Source organism: Diospyros lotus, chromosome 15 (assembly GCF_014633365.1).
Source record: "Diospyros lotus cultivar Yz01 chromosome 15, ASM1463336v1, whole genome shotgun sequence".
NCBI lineage: Eukaryota > Viridiplantae > Streptophyta > Magnoliopsida > Ericales > Ebenaceae > Diospyros > Diospyros lotus.
In genome coordinates this window covers 23,021,534-23,039,687 of record NC_068352.1, presented here as the reverse complement: position 1 = coordinate 23,039,687, position 18,154 = coordinate 23,021,534, and the positions used below count along the sequence as shown (strand labels likewise).

The following is an 18,154-nucleotide window of genomic DNA, read 5'->3' as shown; positions in this document are numbered from 1 at the left end:
GCTCCTGTTTGAAAGATTATGTAAATTGTAGAAAGTATTTGTGCCCCTGAGGGCCCATAAAATTTTTCGGAGGACCAAATCTCTCGCCAATCACCACCATCCATCAATAAAAATGACCCAACCAACCACCAATCACCACCGTTGATATTGGCCTTTCTCTGTGATTGGTGTCATATACAGACGGCCAAGAGATTCAAAGCCGTAGAATGAGCATATATAGGTATTCCATAGGCGTGTGCTGCTGACGCCCGGCGGCTGACGCCATCGCCGTGACGTCCGGTCAGTCAAGGAGACTTTGGTTTGATTTTTTGTGCTTTTCATGCCAAAGCAAAGCACAATAAAAATCATATATAGTGGAGCCGATTAGGTGGGCTGGCTGACAGCTTAGTTAAATTATTGTGCGAAGCTTGTTTGCTTGCAAGCAAATTGCAACTGGAGCAACCATGACGGGCCCTCTCTCTCGCTCGGCTCATCTTAAGCTGGAGAGAAGGATTGTGGAGAAGAACAGAAGGAATCATCTCAAGTTCCTCTACTCCCAGCTCTTCTCTCTCCTCCCCAATCATCCGTCCAAGGTCTCTCTCTCTCTCTCTCTGTTGTCAAGTTGTTTCTTGTGAGATATATTATCTGTTTTAATTAATTAGAGACACATAAAGAGACATATAATGATATAAACCACAAAGCTTAATTTTGTCTTAGGAGAGAGAATCATCTCTTATGAGTTTTATAGAAGCCTAGCCAACAATCTAATATCAAATGACGCCAAAACACAGTGCCGTTGATAGGAGACTCGCATCAAATGTCTTCTACACACAGTTTACTCCCGACTAGAGATTGATCATCATGTTGGAAGATATAATTTTAGATTTATGTCATCAAATTAAGAGTGAATTATAACTTACAAGTGAAGGGATGTGCCTGTTCTAGAACCATACAACTGCCCGTATGTATCTCTAAATTAAAATATAGTATACCCTGTACAAAACATACTTCACTCCCAATCTCCATTAACCCAAGTAATATATACAATTGGTGTGTGTGTGTGTGTGTGTACATATAAATTGTATATGAACAGTATCGCCTGGTTGCAGGAAGCGGCGCCATTACCCGATCAAATAGACGAAGCTATGAGCTACATAAAAGGGCTGCAAGTGAAACTAGAAAGATTCAGGGAGAAGAAGGAAGCCTTGTTGATGGGCAGAAGAAGAGAAGACGATTCAAGCACAGGCGCATCCATGGAGACCCTAAAATCATCGCCTCGGATCCAGATCCGCCATAAGGGTTCTGCTCTGGACGTGTCCCTGATAACTGGGCACGAGGAGAAATTCATGTTCTACGAGACGATTCGAATCATCCAGGAGCAAGGAGCCGAGGTCGTCAACGCCAATTTCTCCGTCCATGGCGACTCCATCTTCCATGTCGTTCACGCCAAGGTAAAATTATTAGGGAATTTGGAACTGGGCACGGCGTGTTTGGCTGTTGTTCCTCAGCGGCGACACGCAGCAGCAGAGCAAATTATTATTTTGAGATATTAAAATTTGCTATTAGTATGCTCCCTGTTATGCACAAAATAATTTCTCATGTTATAGAAATTGATTTTTTTAAACTGTTATTTATATGAATATTATTTTTAAACAAGATTATATGGCACAACAGACAATATTTTTATAGGTATAGGTATAAATAAATTCATTAATTTTTATTGGCATGAATATTTTTGCAGAGCGGAGATGTTCGGCCAAATTATGTAGGTATGGAGGTAAGTAATAGGCTGAAAGACTTTGTGAAAGGATGCACAGGGAGAGGGAGAGGGAGAGGGAGGGTGATAGAATCACAGCCGGAGTCAGTGCAACTCTTTGGAGGAATCCAAGGTGCCGATGGATGGGACTTTGGATCCCCACCAAGCAGTGCCCATGGGAATATTTTAGAGTTAAATGCTTGTAATGTTTTTCTTCCAATCTTGTAATTATTAGTTATAAAGGCAAACTTTCATGCTCCAATGCATGTGATGGGTTCCTTCCAAAGAAGTTCAAGGAAAACTACAAGAAAGAGAGAAAAATACTCACTAGGTCAGTCAACCCAATAGGGAGAAGAGAATTGGTCTTGAGTTCCACCCACAATAAACCATGTACAGAACCCCTACCAAAATTGAGGAGAGAGAGAGAAAGAGAGAGAGAGAGAGAGGAATTCTGTGTATTTTTAAAAAATTAACAATAATTATGTATGGATATGGAGTTAAATGTATTAAATTTTGAATTTCCAGACATTATTATAATTTTTTAATATAGACAAGTCCCTTGACTTTTAAATTTCGTTCAATACGTACGACGTTATAAATGCACAAACAGTACCACCATTAATATAACAGCAATATCACTCTATCCAAACACAACCTAACAATATTTCCAAGACAAAATAGAAAAAAAATATTGTTACCAAAAAAAAAAAAAAAAAAACCACCTTGCGGGAGCCAAACTCAGATTAACACTTTTAGCCATTCTAATGAACAATCAAAACATAAAAATAACAAAAAAATAATATCATTAAATTACACACGAAAAAATACAAACAAACAAAACAAAACCAAAGAAGATTGGCTTTCCGGGCACTGAGCCCTCAAAGCTCTCCTTTTCTAAGATAGCTAAAGGCTTCCAGTATATGAAAGAATAGATCGGCTCTCCCAGCCAAACATATATGTATCTAACCTCATATAACTCATGGACTCCACCATTACTTCCATTAGCCACCTATTACTACCCCAAGTGCAAACAAGCTTCCCAAAAGCCAGCTATTTTGGCAATGGAGTTCTCTTCTGAAATGAGAGGGGCAGAGAAGGCCTACAATTCTGCCGTTTGGTAAATTTTCAGATGTCAACAATTTTCAAAGCACAATGCTTTATGTTATTCACATAAAAGGTAATCATCAGCACCCTCCAAACACATACTGTCAGCTTTTCTTCATGTTTCAAGGCGCCACAATCCCAAGTTTTGGCCATTCTTCACCCCCTCTTATCACTTCTTTGCATAAGACCGACAAGATCGATAGAGAGGTAGCAAAGCACATTACAAGAAAAACCTCCTGCGGCTTGTGTCCATCTCCGGCTAACATTCAAGCAGAGAAAGGATAAAAGAAAAGAAGGCAAGTGAGAAACACAATTGAGGGAACAGATCTCAAATAGGTAGAAAAGGCTGTCCAATCTATATGAAATAAAACATAGGATGCTTACTAATTTACCTTATGAACCCACTCATATTCCCCACTTTTCGTATCAAACGTTCCATGCTGCAGACTAATCAACTTCAGTGTGAAACGAGGACCACATTCCTACAATGTTGGTAGAGAAAAATATCATTCAGGATGCATACATATAGATCAGACTGGCTCTTGAAGAATAAATAAAAGCTAACATTAACTACAGGTAACAACAGCCCTCCAAACTACACTGAATTCATGAATCCCCTCATCACAAAGCCATCAACAAATATCAACATTCTAACCATGGCTGTAACAGCCAATGATATGGTAAAGCAGTTGGATTAGGTCAACATAGTCAATCAGAAGACTTGTCCATACTTTCTCAAAGGTAGTGAACAAGTGAAATATGTTTTGAGAGTCAAAGCACATTATAAGCATCCAAAGCTCGTATCTCCCTTCTGATGAGCTACATAATCAAAGATTCTGCATTGCTAAGGGATGCCTGCCCAATTAAAATTTAAATGGAAATCCAAAATTACATGTACACAGAGATAACCAAACATCTGGATTTTCTCATGCTCAAATGAGTCCTGGTTAAATTTGAAATGGGAATGACAATGTAGGACAAGAGCACAGATGCATATGCGCACACAAAATAATCACAAAAATGAAAGATTTTAGCACACTAGAAAAACCAAACAACTCAAATTAATGGCCATGACCAATAAACGAAGTGTCAATTCTCAAAATAGAAGTGTCTTTCCCCAATAAACTCTCCAGTGTCGATGACTATTCATTCCCCCACATGCTACAGGAAAAACCATTCAAGAAAAGCTCTGCATTCTGCCATAAATTTTCCCTCTCTAACACAACAGTAAGCTCCCTTTGGTTCCAAAAGTCTCCCTGACCGTTCATTCTCCCACATGCTACAGAAAGAACCATTTGAATAAATTTCCCCATTATTAAACAGTAATCACTCCCTTATGATCCCCAGGTGAAGACAAAATTTAATAAAAACGGGAAGGGGTTGTTTTCTTCGTGTTTTAATTTTCAGTTTTAAGTTTTGAATTCATTTTCAGTTTTGAGATTGTTGAATGTCTATTTTGAGATTACTGAAAACGCATTCTTTTTGTTTTCCGCGTTTTGAAATTTTTGAGTGTGATTATGATAAAAACAACCAAAGTAACTTTTTGATATTTTGAATTTTTTTTACAAAATTTTTCCTTGTTTTCGAAAATCCATTTTTGAAAATACGAAAGTATCACGTTTTCACTATTTTGAAAAACTGAAAACGGTCTAAAAACAACAAAGAAAACATGGCCTAAAATTCTTGTTAATCCACATCTTCTGTATGGTGATGAACCGTGTTCTAAAACCTGTGTTGCTCCACAACTGCATCCTCAAGTGAAGCAACAATAAGTGCAATTAAGTCCCAGAATGGTCAGAAGAGGAATGCTTTAATAGTTAAGAAGGTGGTAATTAACTGGACAAATTTTTGCTCTCACTTCATTCTTAGTGACGTAAGTATGAGCAGAAAACTTTCTTTTTACAAATTTTTGCTCTCTAGCATCAGTCATGCTGTCCATTTTGTTGGTTCAAATTCAATTTTTCTGTTCTTCTTTCTTCTTTCATTTTTTCTGTGCAGTAGGGATGGTGAAGGCAACCATAACTGCTGTAAAAATTCCAGAGTAGAAAGGCCAGTTAAAAAAAAAAAAAAAAGGATCTTCCCAGTTCCTAGGTCATCAATTTTTTATCTTCTCTTCATACTTCATAAAAGGTCAAACCTAGATGAATCACTTGCAGCTTCTGCTTTCATTGGTCAAAATAGGCTATTTGCAAATCTGATTACTACCAGCTTTGGAAGGTCAAAATTGCTGCATAGCCAATAGATCTTACGAGACTTTATTTGATCAATGCTTATTTATTAGTTTACATTGCAGAAACACATAGGCCCTCTTATCCAAATGGTCGACCAAAGACAAGTTTCATATTACAACAAATTCTCTTCTGACACTAAAGAGTTTCTACAAGTGCACAAGCCATTGTGCAAAATATTAAATAACACATCTTATTGTTACTCTCCAAGCATTTCATGCAATCAACCTACATTATTCTTTAAACGTCTTGAATTTTAAACTATTCCAAAAGTCTGCAAGAGAGAATTCCAAAATTTGAAAACAAACCACAAGAATATATATAGATATATTGCTAGTGAAACAAAAAGATCTGCAGAGAAATAAGAACACGAAAGAACACAAACCTGAAGGTGAGCAACCATTTTCTCTTGAGAACCATTTTCATTCAAGTCCTTGCCTTTTTTACCTTTTGAGTCACCCTGTTTAGATTCCTTGCTTTCAAAAATGTACCTTCACCACATCATGAAAAAAAAAAAATTAACAATTAGAATCCTCATCCAATCATCAAGACAAATTCAAAAATAGAGCATCCCATAATAGATAATCACCGATGATGGCGAAAGAATATAAAATCCCTTTGATTATGGAATGTCACCACTCGCCGCCCATAAAAATTTGGATCCTGAGGGAAAAGAGACTGAAATAGCCTACATAAAAGAAATTGCCAGACAACACTCAGCAATAGATTGATGGCACTCCCTCCAGTCCAATCTGATGTATATAATTTGTTGATCATGCACAAAGCTTAAAAGCATCTTCAGAAAACAGATATAAAATCCCCTTTTCCAATTTGAATGATTGTTCCGATAATCATGGGTGTTTTTAATATAAATTTGGAGAAGAGTAATGCTATTTATCTAGACTGGAGATTGATCTCCAGTCTAGTTGACACCTTTTCATTGGAAAATGAAAAGATGCACATGTAAACATGGACACCTGCACCTTTTCATTTTCTAATAAAAATGTGCCAACTAAACTAGAGATGGATCTCCAGTCTAGATAAATAGCATTACTCTTTAGAGAAGGGTAATATGGGCTACTATGATTAAAGTTATCAAAATGGGACTATCAACAATGGAAATGAGGACGTATAAAATAAAATCAGTGTAGAACTTGCACAAGTAAAATGGGACTATCAGAAATGGGAGTGAGGACATACAAAATGAGAAGAACTAATGCACAGGTATCTACTAAGCCCAAAAGGTATATAGCTCACATGCATGTGCTAATAGAAATAGACAGGGAGTTGGAGAGAAAACACTAGGGGAAATTTTTTATATAAAGGAAAAAACAAACAAAATGTAGAACTTGCACTTTGCTTAATGCAAAGCCCTACATACATTGAACATGTAATTTTTTTCCCAGAGGCGCATGACTAGTAACATTGATAAAGACTCAACAATACTCAGACGCCAAAAAAAGAAGGCAAAGAAGAAACAAACATGACTAGTAACATTGATAAAGATTCAACAATACTCAGACGCCCAAAAAAGAAGGCAAAGAAGAAATAAATGCAACCTCCCAATGCGATGACCCAGACGCGTAGTGAAATTTGTCAGTACCAGCTCAGGCTTGTGACTAGTTGGGTTTCCATGATTCTGCAAGAAAAACACATCACAACAATCAAATAGAAGCATATTTAGCATTCCAGTCATAGGAACTTATAATAATTAAACATGCATCAATTGATATGGAGATCATATTTTATTTTGCTGACTTGGCAGAAAACTGATCATGAGAGGGAAAACATATATAAAGACATTTGGTTTATAACTGTACATGTGAGACACAAAGAAACATTTAAGGGTGTTGTATTTTGAGAGGAGAAAGGAATATGATTATTTTATTCACAATGTGGTATATATATATATATACCAATCTACGAGGTACAACTATGGGACAGCACATCTTCCTAATATACATGTATAACACCATCTAGCATATATATATATATATATATTATATATGTACAAAACTAGCTTTAACAATCCCTCTCAAGCGGTCACATATATATCATGTGTCTAGCTTGGTACAAATGTGTAAGCTGTGGACCCCGTAATGCCTTAATAAGATCAACTAGCTGGTCATTAGAGCCAATAAATGAGGTATTAATCTCTTTAGAAATCAATTTATGTCTCACAAAGTGACAGTCTATCTCTATGTGTTTAGTCCGCTTATGAAAAACTGAATTAGAGACAACATGAAGAGCCGCCTAATTATCACAAATAAGTTGCATAGGTGATGCAGCGTGTAGCACATGTGTGAAGAAAACACATCAAAATAAACCCTTGAAAAAACAAACTTCAATGGCCGAGGCTTTCAAGAAGATGCAAAAACAAAACTGTTTTGCTAAGAAAACCCAAATAGGATGCTGAAATTTGATTGAGAAAAACTTGCTTTCAATCCCTAACTTCTAGGTATATTTATAGTGTTTGACTAATCCAAATCCATCTAATATTTGTAAATAAAATTCAACTAGAATCCTAATAGAAATAAATCCCAAGTAAAAGTCAACTAGAATTCTAATAGAAATAAATCATAAATAAAATTCAACTAGAATCCTAATAAAAATAAAACCCTAATCAAATATGAAGTAGAATCCTAAATCAAGTAAAAACATGAAATAGAATCATAAATCAAGTAGAATTTTAAAACATATGAAGTATTAAAATATTGTTCCGGCGTGGTCAGGTCGGTCTTAGGCGGGGTCTTAATCAGTGATCGCATCATTCACCTCCACTTAAGAAGAATTCGTCCTCGAATTATGATCCAGATATGACAACTCAACATCCGGCAAATACAAAAAAAGATCAACATTGAATGTTTTGGAAATACCCATATGATTAGGTAAATCCACAACATAAGCATTATTATTGATCTTCTTTGTAATCTTGTAAGGACCATACTTCTTTCGCTTGAACTTGTTCTGTTGTCCTGCTGGAATCCGTTCCTTCTTCAAGAATATCATGACTTCATCTTCAACCTCAAATACCTTGTGTTTCCTATGTTTGTCAGTTGTCGCCTTTTACTTCTTATTTGTGCAACTTTTGCTTGACATCTTCCTAAACTGCTCGATTTTTTCCGCTAAAGGAACATGAGAAAAGACATTCCTCCCCTTCTTAGCCATATCCGCGTTGGCATGAGTCCAGCCATTGCTATGTTTGTTGCCTTCTACCTCTATTGTATTATTACTGTTAGATTGAGGATATTGAACATTCCATCTTCAGCACTTCTCTAATTTGGTAGATCTTATCACAAGTCCTTCTCCTCTCATTAACTTTCTTGATTTTGACTCATCAGCTTTTGAATTCATTCGTAGATTTTTCTTGCCTGAAGAAGTATTCTTTTGCAACTGTTTTGAATAAAGGCTTATTCTATGACTACCAGTAGTCTTTCCATCGCTTAAAATATCAATGCTTGAATCCTCCACTGGTCTAAGCACTTGATCAGCTATAGCAACAGTAGTTACAGCATTATTAGTTTTAGGATCTAATTTTAAATTAATATCAAAAGCAATTGCACTACCTGAGTTAACTAGCCTGGGAGATCCAACACCCCTATCCACAAAGAGACCTACGTGACCATTTTGCTTTTGCAATCGTGAAGGTGAATATATTCCTATTGCCTTTGATTCAACCATGCCAGAGCTTGAATAAACTATAGAAGGATTTGCTACCATGACCTCCATCTCCTTTACAGTCGCAAGCCGATTAGAAGAAACACCACCATCCTTGGGTTGCAAAGCAATGCCTGAGCCCTTGGGACTGAAAAATATCCCAATATGAGTCAATAACCTTGGAGTTTTTGTCATATTAGCAGCATAAATTAAACCTGTGTTTCCAAACGTTGAGGTTGTTGGACAACATAATCTTCGAAATCAAGCTCCAAACTCATTGAAAAGTCATTCTTTAGTTTATACTCATCGTTTCCCCAATAGTTGTGTTGATGCGCATTCCTCCTAACCCCTTTACCACTAGGGTTGGCTATCATACGACCAAGATCATCCTCATCGTTGTTATCATCCATCATTAGTCTTCTAGGATTAATGAGGACATGATTAATGGTTGGTCTTCTCGGTTTAACATAGTCAGCTTGATTCACGCCATTAGTCCGATTCCGATTATCCTTAACTCGTTGTAAAATGCCCAATTGGTCGCAGATTCGCTCCAATTGTTGCTCCATTGTACAAGTTATTTCCCGTTGTTCTTCGATTACTCTCCAAACTGCAGGCAGCCCTCGATCACCGTCACAAGGCTGGTTGCTACCGTTAACTTTAAGATTGGTCATCTGATTGGTTGATGAACCGCTCTGATACCACCTGACGCAGTATGTAGCGCGTGTGAAGAAAACACACTAAAATAAACCCTTGAAAGAACAAACTTCAATGGCCAAAGCTTGGCTTTCAAGAAGACGCAAAAACAAAACTATTTTGTTAAGAAAACCCAAATAGGTTGCTGAAATTTGATTGAGAAAAACTTGCTTACAACCCTAACTTCTAGGTGTATTTATAGTGTTTTGTTAATCCAGATCCATCTAATATTTGTAAATAAAATTCAACTAAAATCCTATTAGAAATAAATCCTAAGTAAAAGCCAACTAGAATTCTAATAGAAATAAATCCTAAATAAAATTCAACTAGAATCCTAATAAAAATAAAACATTAATCAAATATGAAGTAGAATCCTAAATCAAGTAGAAACATGAAGTAGAATCATAAATCAAGTAGAATTCTAAAACATATGAAGTATTAAAATATTGTTCCGGCACGGTCGGGTCAGTCTTAGGCGGGGTCTTGATCAGTGATCACATCAATAAGCCTTGAATCTCCAAATTTCAACTCCGTAATAAGTTGTTTTAAGCCAAAATAACTCACATGTGGCTAAAGCCATGGCCCGATATTCCGCTTCAGCTCTAGATCTAGCCACAATATTTTGCTTCTTACTCTTCTAAGACACCAAATTTCCTCCAACCAGGATACAATAACCCAAGGTAGAGAGCCTATCTGTAAGACAACCAACCTGATCTACATCAGTATATCTAACAACATGCTTGTGTCCTTTATTCTCAAACAACAAGCCTTTACCAAGAGCACTTTTACTGAAATTTGATTGAGAAAAATTTGCTTACAACCATAACTTCTAGGTGTATTTATAGTGTTTGGTTAATCCAGATCCATCTAATATTTGTAAATAAAATTCAACTAGAATCCTAATATAAATAAATCCTAACTAAAAGTCAACTAGAATTCTAATAGAAATAAATCCTAAATAAAATTCAACTAGAATCCTAATAAAAATAAAACCTTAATCAAATATAAAGTAAAATCATAAATCAAGTAGAAACATGAAGTAGAATCATAAATCAAGTAGAATTCTAAAACATATGAAGTATTAAAATATTGTTCCGGCACTGTCGGGTCAGTCTTGGGCGGAGTCTTGATCAGTGATCGCATCAATAAGCCTTGAATCTCCAAATTTCAACTCCGTAATAAGTTGTTTAAGCCAAAATAACTCACATGTGGCTAAAGCCATGGCCCGATATTCCGCTTCAGCTCTAGATCTAGCCACAATATTTTGCTTTTTACTTTTCCAAGACACCAAATTTCCTCCAACCAGGATACAATAACCCAAGGTAGAGAGCCTATCTGTAAGACAACCAGCCCAATCTACATCAGTATATCTAACAACTTGCTTGTGTCCTTTGTTCTCAAACAACAAGCCTTTACCAGGAGCACTTTTAATGTATTTCAAGATACGCACTAAAGCGAGCCAGTGACTATCACACAGGGGAGTCCAAGAATTAACTGACCACACTAACAGCAAAAGAGATGTCTAGTCATGTAATTGTGAGGTAATTAAGTTTCCCAACCAGTCTCCTATATCACCAAAGATCCTCCAATGCCTCCCCCTATCTTGATACAAGCTTAACATTAAGATCCATAAGAGTATCTATAGACTGAGAATCAAGCATGCCAGTCTCTTCCAAAATATCTAAGGTATACTTCCTTTGAGAGATGTACACACCATGGGCAAATTGAGCGACTTCAATGCCAAGAAAATACTTCAACTTGACCAAATCCTTGGTCTGAAAATAAAAAAGCAAATGAGTTTTCAACTGTCCAATACCAACGTCATCATCTCCTGTAATAACAATGCCATTGGCATGCACCACCAATAATATGACTCTACCAGGAGAATGGCGATAGAAAACAGAATTATCAGCTTCACTTCTACACATACCAAAACACTGGATGACAGAACTGAAGCGACCAAACCTGTACCAAGGCGATTGCTTCAGGCCATATAAGGACATCTTCAGGTGACATAACAGTCGGGACTCCCACTAAGCAATAAAACCAAGAGATTGCTTCATATGCACTTCCCCTTGAAGGTCGCCATAAAGAAAAACATTTTTAATATCTAATTGATAAAGAGGTCACTGCTGAATAACGGCCATAGCAAGAAAAACACAAACAAAAGCAATATTAGCCGCGGGAGAGAATGTATCACCATAAACTAGGCCAAAAATTTGAGTATGGCCCTTAGCAAGCAGCCAAGCCTTCAGACAATCAATAGAACCATCCGGACCAACCTTAACTGAAAACACCCACCGACAACCAATAGTAGATCGCCCCAAAGGGAAAGGAACTAGATCCCATGTCTCATTAGCCAACAAGGCAAACATCTCCTCATCCATAACATGTCGCCACACAGGGTGAGAAAGAGCTTCATCATCTGTCTTAGGAATAGAAATAGAAGAGAGAGCATATACAAAACCTATTGCAAACTAGATCTAAAACTACAAAACCCAGATCTAGTTCATGTGGCTAACGCCGATGGAAGTGGCCAACGATAACTGACGGCGACGAAAAGAGCAGCAACAACGGTGGCAGACTAGCGAAGCGGCAACAACGACAAAAGTAGCAGCAACCAGCGATGACAACAGAGGGAAATGGTTGTGAGATGCACGAGAAGTAGTGGCAACAGAAACAGCCGCAAGATGTGCGAGATTTGAGAAACGAACAGCCACGCAAGCGAGATTTGAGAAATGGCCACAAGATGCATGAGATCTAAGAAACAACCGTGATGGATGGCCACAACGAACGAAGTGACCGAAAATGGTGGCATCGGTTGGCAACAGCAACGACAACGGTGGCTAGATCTAGGGTTGCGTTAGGGTTTGTCAAGTGGCTCTGATACCAAACTGTATTTTGAGAGGAGAAAAGTATATGATTATTTTATTCACAATGTGGTATATATATGTTGTGTTTTGCATCGAGTATAGCTTAGAAGAATTAGAAGGAATCAAGGGAATTCTAGGAATATTCAAGCAGCATAATTAATTAAGTTAGAATGAGTCTAGCAGTAACTTATGTATGAGGGGTATAATAGGAAATGTGTAATCTTTTATATCCCTTGTATGGTCTACCCTAATTGTCTATACATAGAAGGTAGGGGGCAGTCGCTTGAGGCATCATTCCGATAGTATACGAGTGCTGTGAAAATTGAGAGAAAAGTCTAGAGGAAGATAGTGCTTTGTAATCTCGATTGTAGTGTACTCGTGTGAGTGAGTTCTTGTACTGATTCTTTGAAGATTTCATAATGGATTGCTCTTGGGATAGAGGCTGGATGTAGGATCACAATTGTGGTCTAAACCGAGATAAAACCAATTGTCTTCTTGTGTGGTTTGTGTATTCTTACTCTATTTTCATTTATATTCTTAATTTTCTATTGTGGAGGGTAAACCGTGTGTGTGTGGTTGTGAATTGGCCCAGATTAAGTATTTCCAGTGCTCCCAATTCAACAATATATATATATATACCAACCTACAAGGTACAACCATGGGACAACACATCTTCCTAATATATATGTACAACACTATCTAGCATATATTATTATATATGTACAACAATAGTTCTAACAAACGGGATCATCAATTTCATGTTATCTGAAGTAATTGTTATTAATTTCCCCAGATCCACTTTAACTTGCTTACTGTTTCCTAATAGGACAAAAATAATCTCAAGCAATAATTTTGTATTAGAATACCACTTTAGAAATCCAACAGAAAACATCCATCCTACAAGAAATGCACATTTGCACTCATATATAGAATATAACTTGGTTCACCTTAATATCTTTGCGCAATACAAGTTTTGAAAGCTTGAAATGGGCAGTAGGACCATCTGGTAAACCAATAATTAGGAGAGCATCTGCATAACAACCACCACAGTTTACTACTCTGAACCTTTCAATAATAATAACACAAGGAAAAATATGAAAAATTAAGGTAAGGAGGAATTAAAAAGCCCAAGGATACAAACCGGGTTCCCTGCGGTTAGTATGGACAACTATAATAGATGTGAAATTTTTGTTCCTTGCATATTCCGCAATCTGCACGATATAAGACGATGCAGTCATAAACAAGAATGCAGTTTATAGCAGCAACTATTCTTATTATTATTTCAGAACATTTAAACATATTAAAGAAAATGAAACTATGATAAATATCAATAAACAAGCAGCACCTTTTTCAGGTCATATGTTCCTCTTTTGTAGTAATGAGCATTTGGGATCACTGAGAGTAACTCTGATATGAAAGCAGGTCCTCTCTGTAGATTGAGCAACAAATATACCAAGGCATAAACTTAACATATCAGCAGAAAAACCTTCCAGAACGACTCTCATACGTGGAGAAAAATGTCATAATGATGATTGAACAAATGAAAACTGAATTTCATTTCAAAATTCCATGCCAACAACACAAATAGTAAATTTGGAAAGAAGGCATACGGTTGAGTTGAACCGGGAAGTAGTAATTAATATCTTTGGAGTCCATCCACACTTTAAAATTGCACTGAATTCATCCACATCATTAGCAGCAAAGAGCTACAAATGACACATGGCATACTGTAAGTCCATGTCTAAGCAGGGTTTTAACAAAACTATCATCACTCCTACAGGTTACTGCCTATAATAATAGCAATCACTTCTTTGTTTCCTGAATAATGAAAAGTAGGGAACATATAAACATAATACCAAAACCATAAAATAGATCATAAAACAACCTCTTCATCATCAGGTTTGCAAACAGTCTCATCAAACTCCCGAGTGTTCTCAATTGTTCGTGGAATTTTCTTTGGTGGAGGCTGCATAAAAATGATAAGAAAAGCGAATGAATTTGATACACTAATGCATAAAGAGTAAAAATAAATACACTAAGTCAGCTTTGCATGTGTAAGGGTATCAAGAATGTTGTCTACATGAGAGGAGACAAACTATTATTCAGAACAACAGATGGTGCATATGCAGATAAGGGAGACAGAAAACCTCCTCGCCAAGCTCAAGGGCTTTTTTCTCAGCAGCATCACGAGCCTTGGCCCTCTTACGCTTCTCTAGCTTCTTCTGATGCTTGAGCTTTGCATGGACAGCCGACCTCTTCTCCTTGTTCTTTATCATTGATGGAAGCAACTCCCTTCCCCTTTCATTCTCTATTTTCTTTTTCTTTTCGCCACTATCAACCCCATTGTTTTTATCACTTTTAATATTATCCTCTTCTCCACTTGAAACAATGTCTTCACCATGGTTCTTTCGCTTTCCACCCATCACTCTACAATATAACAATGTTTAGAAATCCAGACAATTTGTTCAACATGCAGCAAGAAGCAGTGCACGCACAGCAATTAAAAGCTTGCTGCACAGATCTGTGCAAGAAGCTCATGCTGTGTTGCACGGCACAGCTTCAAGCTAAAATTTAAGACCAAAAATGTGATAAATCTGAGACAAGACAAATAAGACAAATCTGAAATCTAACACATTTAGATTGAGCACACACCAGCACAGAAATCTAAAACCAAAAATCAACCAAAACAGGGCCATAGACAGAGCAGAGAACCAAAACCTTCTTAGACCTTCAGCTGTGACAAATCCAAGTATAACTTCTGACCTTTGTTCAAAGAGGACACCACAAAAGAAATACAGTGAGAAAGTAAGAAACAAACATGAGGATAATGGAAGCAGTGATTCGCAGAAGCACGAAGCCCTAATGAGTTGCCCTTGATTCAAGTATAACTTCTGACCTTTCTTCAAAGAGGACACCACAAAAGAAATACAGTGAGAGAGTAAGAAACAAACATGAGGAGAATGGAAGCAGTGATTCACAGAAGCACAAAGCCCTACTGAGTTGCCCTTGATTCCCAAAAGCAAGGTTCGAATTTGAGCCCTAGCTAGAAGCACTTAAATTTGAAAATGCTGACTAGGAATGGCAATGGAGATGTTTGGACGGGGTATGCCTCCCCACATACCCATTGTAATCCCGGCCCCGGCCACATCCCCATCTTTGTTGGGTAATTTTTTGTTTGATTCCCTGTCCCCATCTTTGTCGGTTAATAGATATGATAATATCCATAACTAGTAAATTTAATACAAAAAAAAAAAAAAAAAACAGAGAACAAATTTATGGACAATCCTAAAATTAACATTATTAACAATCAGAAATTAGAAAACAAGGCAGTGTTTAAAATGAATCAAACTAGCATTTTACACAACTGAAAAGAAGAATAAAAAAGGCACACACAACTGGAAGGCAAAATATATAAGCAGCAGAACAAGCATCACAAAGACAAACCAGTAGAATCAAAACAAAGAAAACAAAGCACCAGCGGCATTTAAAGGATAAAAAAAAAAAAAAGACAAGCATTATTGAAGAACGAAACAATCCAGCTCCTCAGACTAACCTAACCAATGTTAAATTAACTCCAAACCTCAGCATACAGCTACCAGTAGTGTAAATCAATGTAAACAAAATCAGTAAACAACGTAAATGCTAGAAACTCAAAATTTAAATACCAATGTAAACAATACCAGACCGCAGTGACGTAAAGAGAAGCGAGAGCACGAACTAGGAATACCGAAACAGAAGAGAATAGAGGGACGAACTCACGATGCTTCGAACGCAACAGCAACACAGCGCCGCTTCAGTGGAAGAGCGAGATTAGTTGCAGTTGCCGACGAACAGATGGGTTGCCAACGAAGACGAACAGAGATTCGAGAGCGAGAGAGCAGAGACCGACAATCAGGTTGAGGCTGTTTAGACAGCGCGGGTTAGGGTCGGAGTTGTGAGTCGACGCCGGCACCGAGCAACCGGAATTGTGAATCGATTCGTGTTGCACGGTAACGGCGGCACCGAGAACTGAAACGTCGATTCGTGTCTGAATCGACGGCGGCTCAGCCCAATTTGTGTTTGTGAGTCGACGACGGCACCGAACACCGAGCAACCGGGCGGCAAAGGGGGGACAATGATAAGGATCAGAGGTAAAGAGGCTAGGGCGGGCAACCCTGTAATCAGAATTGATATACGAAACCGTTTCCCATATTTTTAACTTATTACGTAATGGTCCTTAAACTTTTTCAAAATTACAGAAAGGACTCGAAAATGTTTCTAGGCGATGCATCTAGGGTTTATTATGTTCATCATTCTTTCTGTAATAACAATGGCTTGCAATTGTTGTCAATTGTCATGACTTGAACGAGAGCTTTAAGCATTGCTTAGGATTAGTTTTTTTTTTTCGTTTTATTTTGATTTTTGAGTCTTAAAATATCAAATTAATTAATTTAAATATTCTTCATTATAGGTTTAATAGAATTTTTAAATATTTAAGTTTTAGGTGCGCTAAGATTACAACACATGGATGACTAAAATTGATTTAAGTATATATAAGAGTTTATATTTGTATTGTTGTGATAGCAAAGTAATTTTTTGAAAAACAATGCTCAAAAATTAACTTTTGAGAATTAAGAATGATTTGATCTTTTAATTTTGTAACCAACTTTTTCTCAAAAATCTATTTTTATCCATCCACTTTAGAAATTTTTAGATTATAATCTTATCCTCTTTGGCAAAATTAAAATTTTTAATTAAATTAATATTCAACTATTATAAAAAGAAAAAAATCTCACTTTTATAATAAGACTATATAACCACAAAAATATGTTTAAGTTTATCTCTGTCTCTTATTTTCTTTTTAAGGGACATCAAAAAGTATATTCTAATATTATAATAAAAGTAAAATTATTCTTTTATAACTAAAAGATCACATTTAGGGTTGATCACGGTTCGATTTGAATCGTGAACTGAATCGAAATCGTTTTTCTCAAAATTGAAATTGGAACCAGAATCGAAAATACTTGTGGTTTAGTTCCGATTCCTAAAAATAAATGATCGAAATCAAAATTGAAATCGTTAGGAATGTGCATTCGGTTATAATCGAACCGAACTAGGTAGAAAATACCCAATCAAACCTAGACATAAAATTGAACCGAACCAACCAAACCTATTCACTAATCGAAATAATCGAAATCAAACTAACCGAATTTGAAATTTTGGTAACCAAACCAATATAATTGCCAAAGATTAAACCAAACCAAACCGATTAGCACAATAACCGACCATAACCGATATATCAAACCAAAAACAAGCAACCTATTTGAATTTAAATACAATAAACCAAACACACATCATCAATCAATGTAAACACACATATATGAATATAAACACACAACATCCATCCACAACATCAATCTAAACATCAATGTTCATTTATTTACAGAAGTCTTTGCATTCAAATCTAAAATTGAAGAAAAATTGGGTAAATTTCATTCATGGTTAATAAAATGGCATCAATTGATTTCTACGATCATTCACTCAAAGTTACACACAAACCTACCTTGCAATACATATCATTTGTAATGCCTGAGAATTTGTAAATGCCTCAAGAATAATTTATCTTAGGGCGAAAATAAAATTTTTAGAAGATTAGGGTTATAATGTAATTTTCGGTATAGTTGTGAGTGATCGAAATGATTATAGGGAATGCCCTAGAACCAAAATTGTAATGCCCCATTTTTCCTAATTGTTAAATGTCTTAGGAATTTCAAATATATATATATTTTTTTAACATAAACTCAATATAAATCATTTCCCGACAATTTCGTTCTACCTTCTCAGCATACCAAAATAAGAATTAATAAGTTAAGATAGGTAATCAT

The 18,154-nt window shown here is 36.4% G+C and overlaps 2 protein-coding genes across 5 annotated transcripts in view; one reads left to right on the top strand and one right to left on the bottom strand.

The window, feature by feature from the left end:
* The first annotated feature begins 363 nt into the window (after positions 1-363).
* LOC127792516 (transcription factor bHLH162-like) lies at positions 364-2,472 on the top strand. The gene is made up of 3 exons (XM_052323033.1): positions 364-572; positions 1,089-1,430; positions 1,721-2,472. Exons 1-3 carry the CDS (start codon positions 444-446, stop codon positions 1,961-1,963), a joined length of 714 nt encoding a protein of 237 aa, XP_052178993.1. The 5' UTR covers positions 364-443; the 3' UTR covers positions 1,964-2,472.
* The window catches only part of LOC127792513 (uncharacterized), an 88,663-nt gene continuing 72,803 nt past the window's right edge, over positions 2,295-18,154 (bottom strand). Inside the window, exons 1-13 of one of the 4 annotated variants that reach the window (XM_052323025.1) lie at positions 15,187-15,308; positions 15,009-15,053; positions 14,438-14,717; positions 14,176-14,256; positions 13,901-13,996; positions 13,636-13,719; positions 13,432-13,501; positions 13,238-13,320; positions 6,627-6,706; positions 5,657-5,755; positions 5,453-5,558; positions 3,232-3,321; positions 2,295-3,098 (exon numbers count right to left, since the gene is read on the bottom strand). In XM_052323025.1, coding sequence (XP_052178985.1) covers positions 3,060-3,098; positions 3,232-3,321; positions 5,453-5,558; positions 5,657-5,755; positions 6,627-6,706; positions 13,238-13,320; positions 13,432-13,501; positions 13,636-13,719; positions 13,901-13,996; positions 14,176-14,256; positions 14,438-14,713 — 1,104 coding nt within the window. In that variant the 5' untranslated portion in view covers positions 14,714-14,717; positions 15,009-15,053; positions 15,187-15,308 and the 3' untranslated portion in view covers positions 2,295-3,059. Of the gene's footprint in view, positions 3,099-3,231; positions 3,322-5,452; positions 5,559-5,656; positions 5,756-6,626; positions 6,707-13,237; positions 13,321-13,431; positions 13,502-13,635; positions 13,720-13,900; positions 13,997-14,175; positions 14,257-14,437; positions 14,718-15,008; positions 15,054-15,186; positions 15,309-16,049; positions 16,440-18,154 lie in introns of those variants that run through there. The other 3 variants (XM_052323022.1, XM_052323023.1, XM_052323024.1) reach the window with 3 other exon arrangements.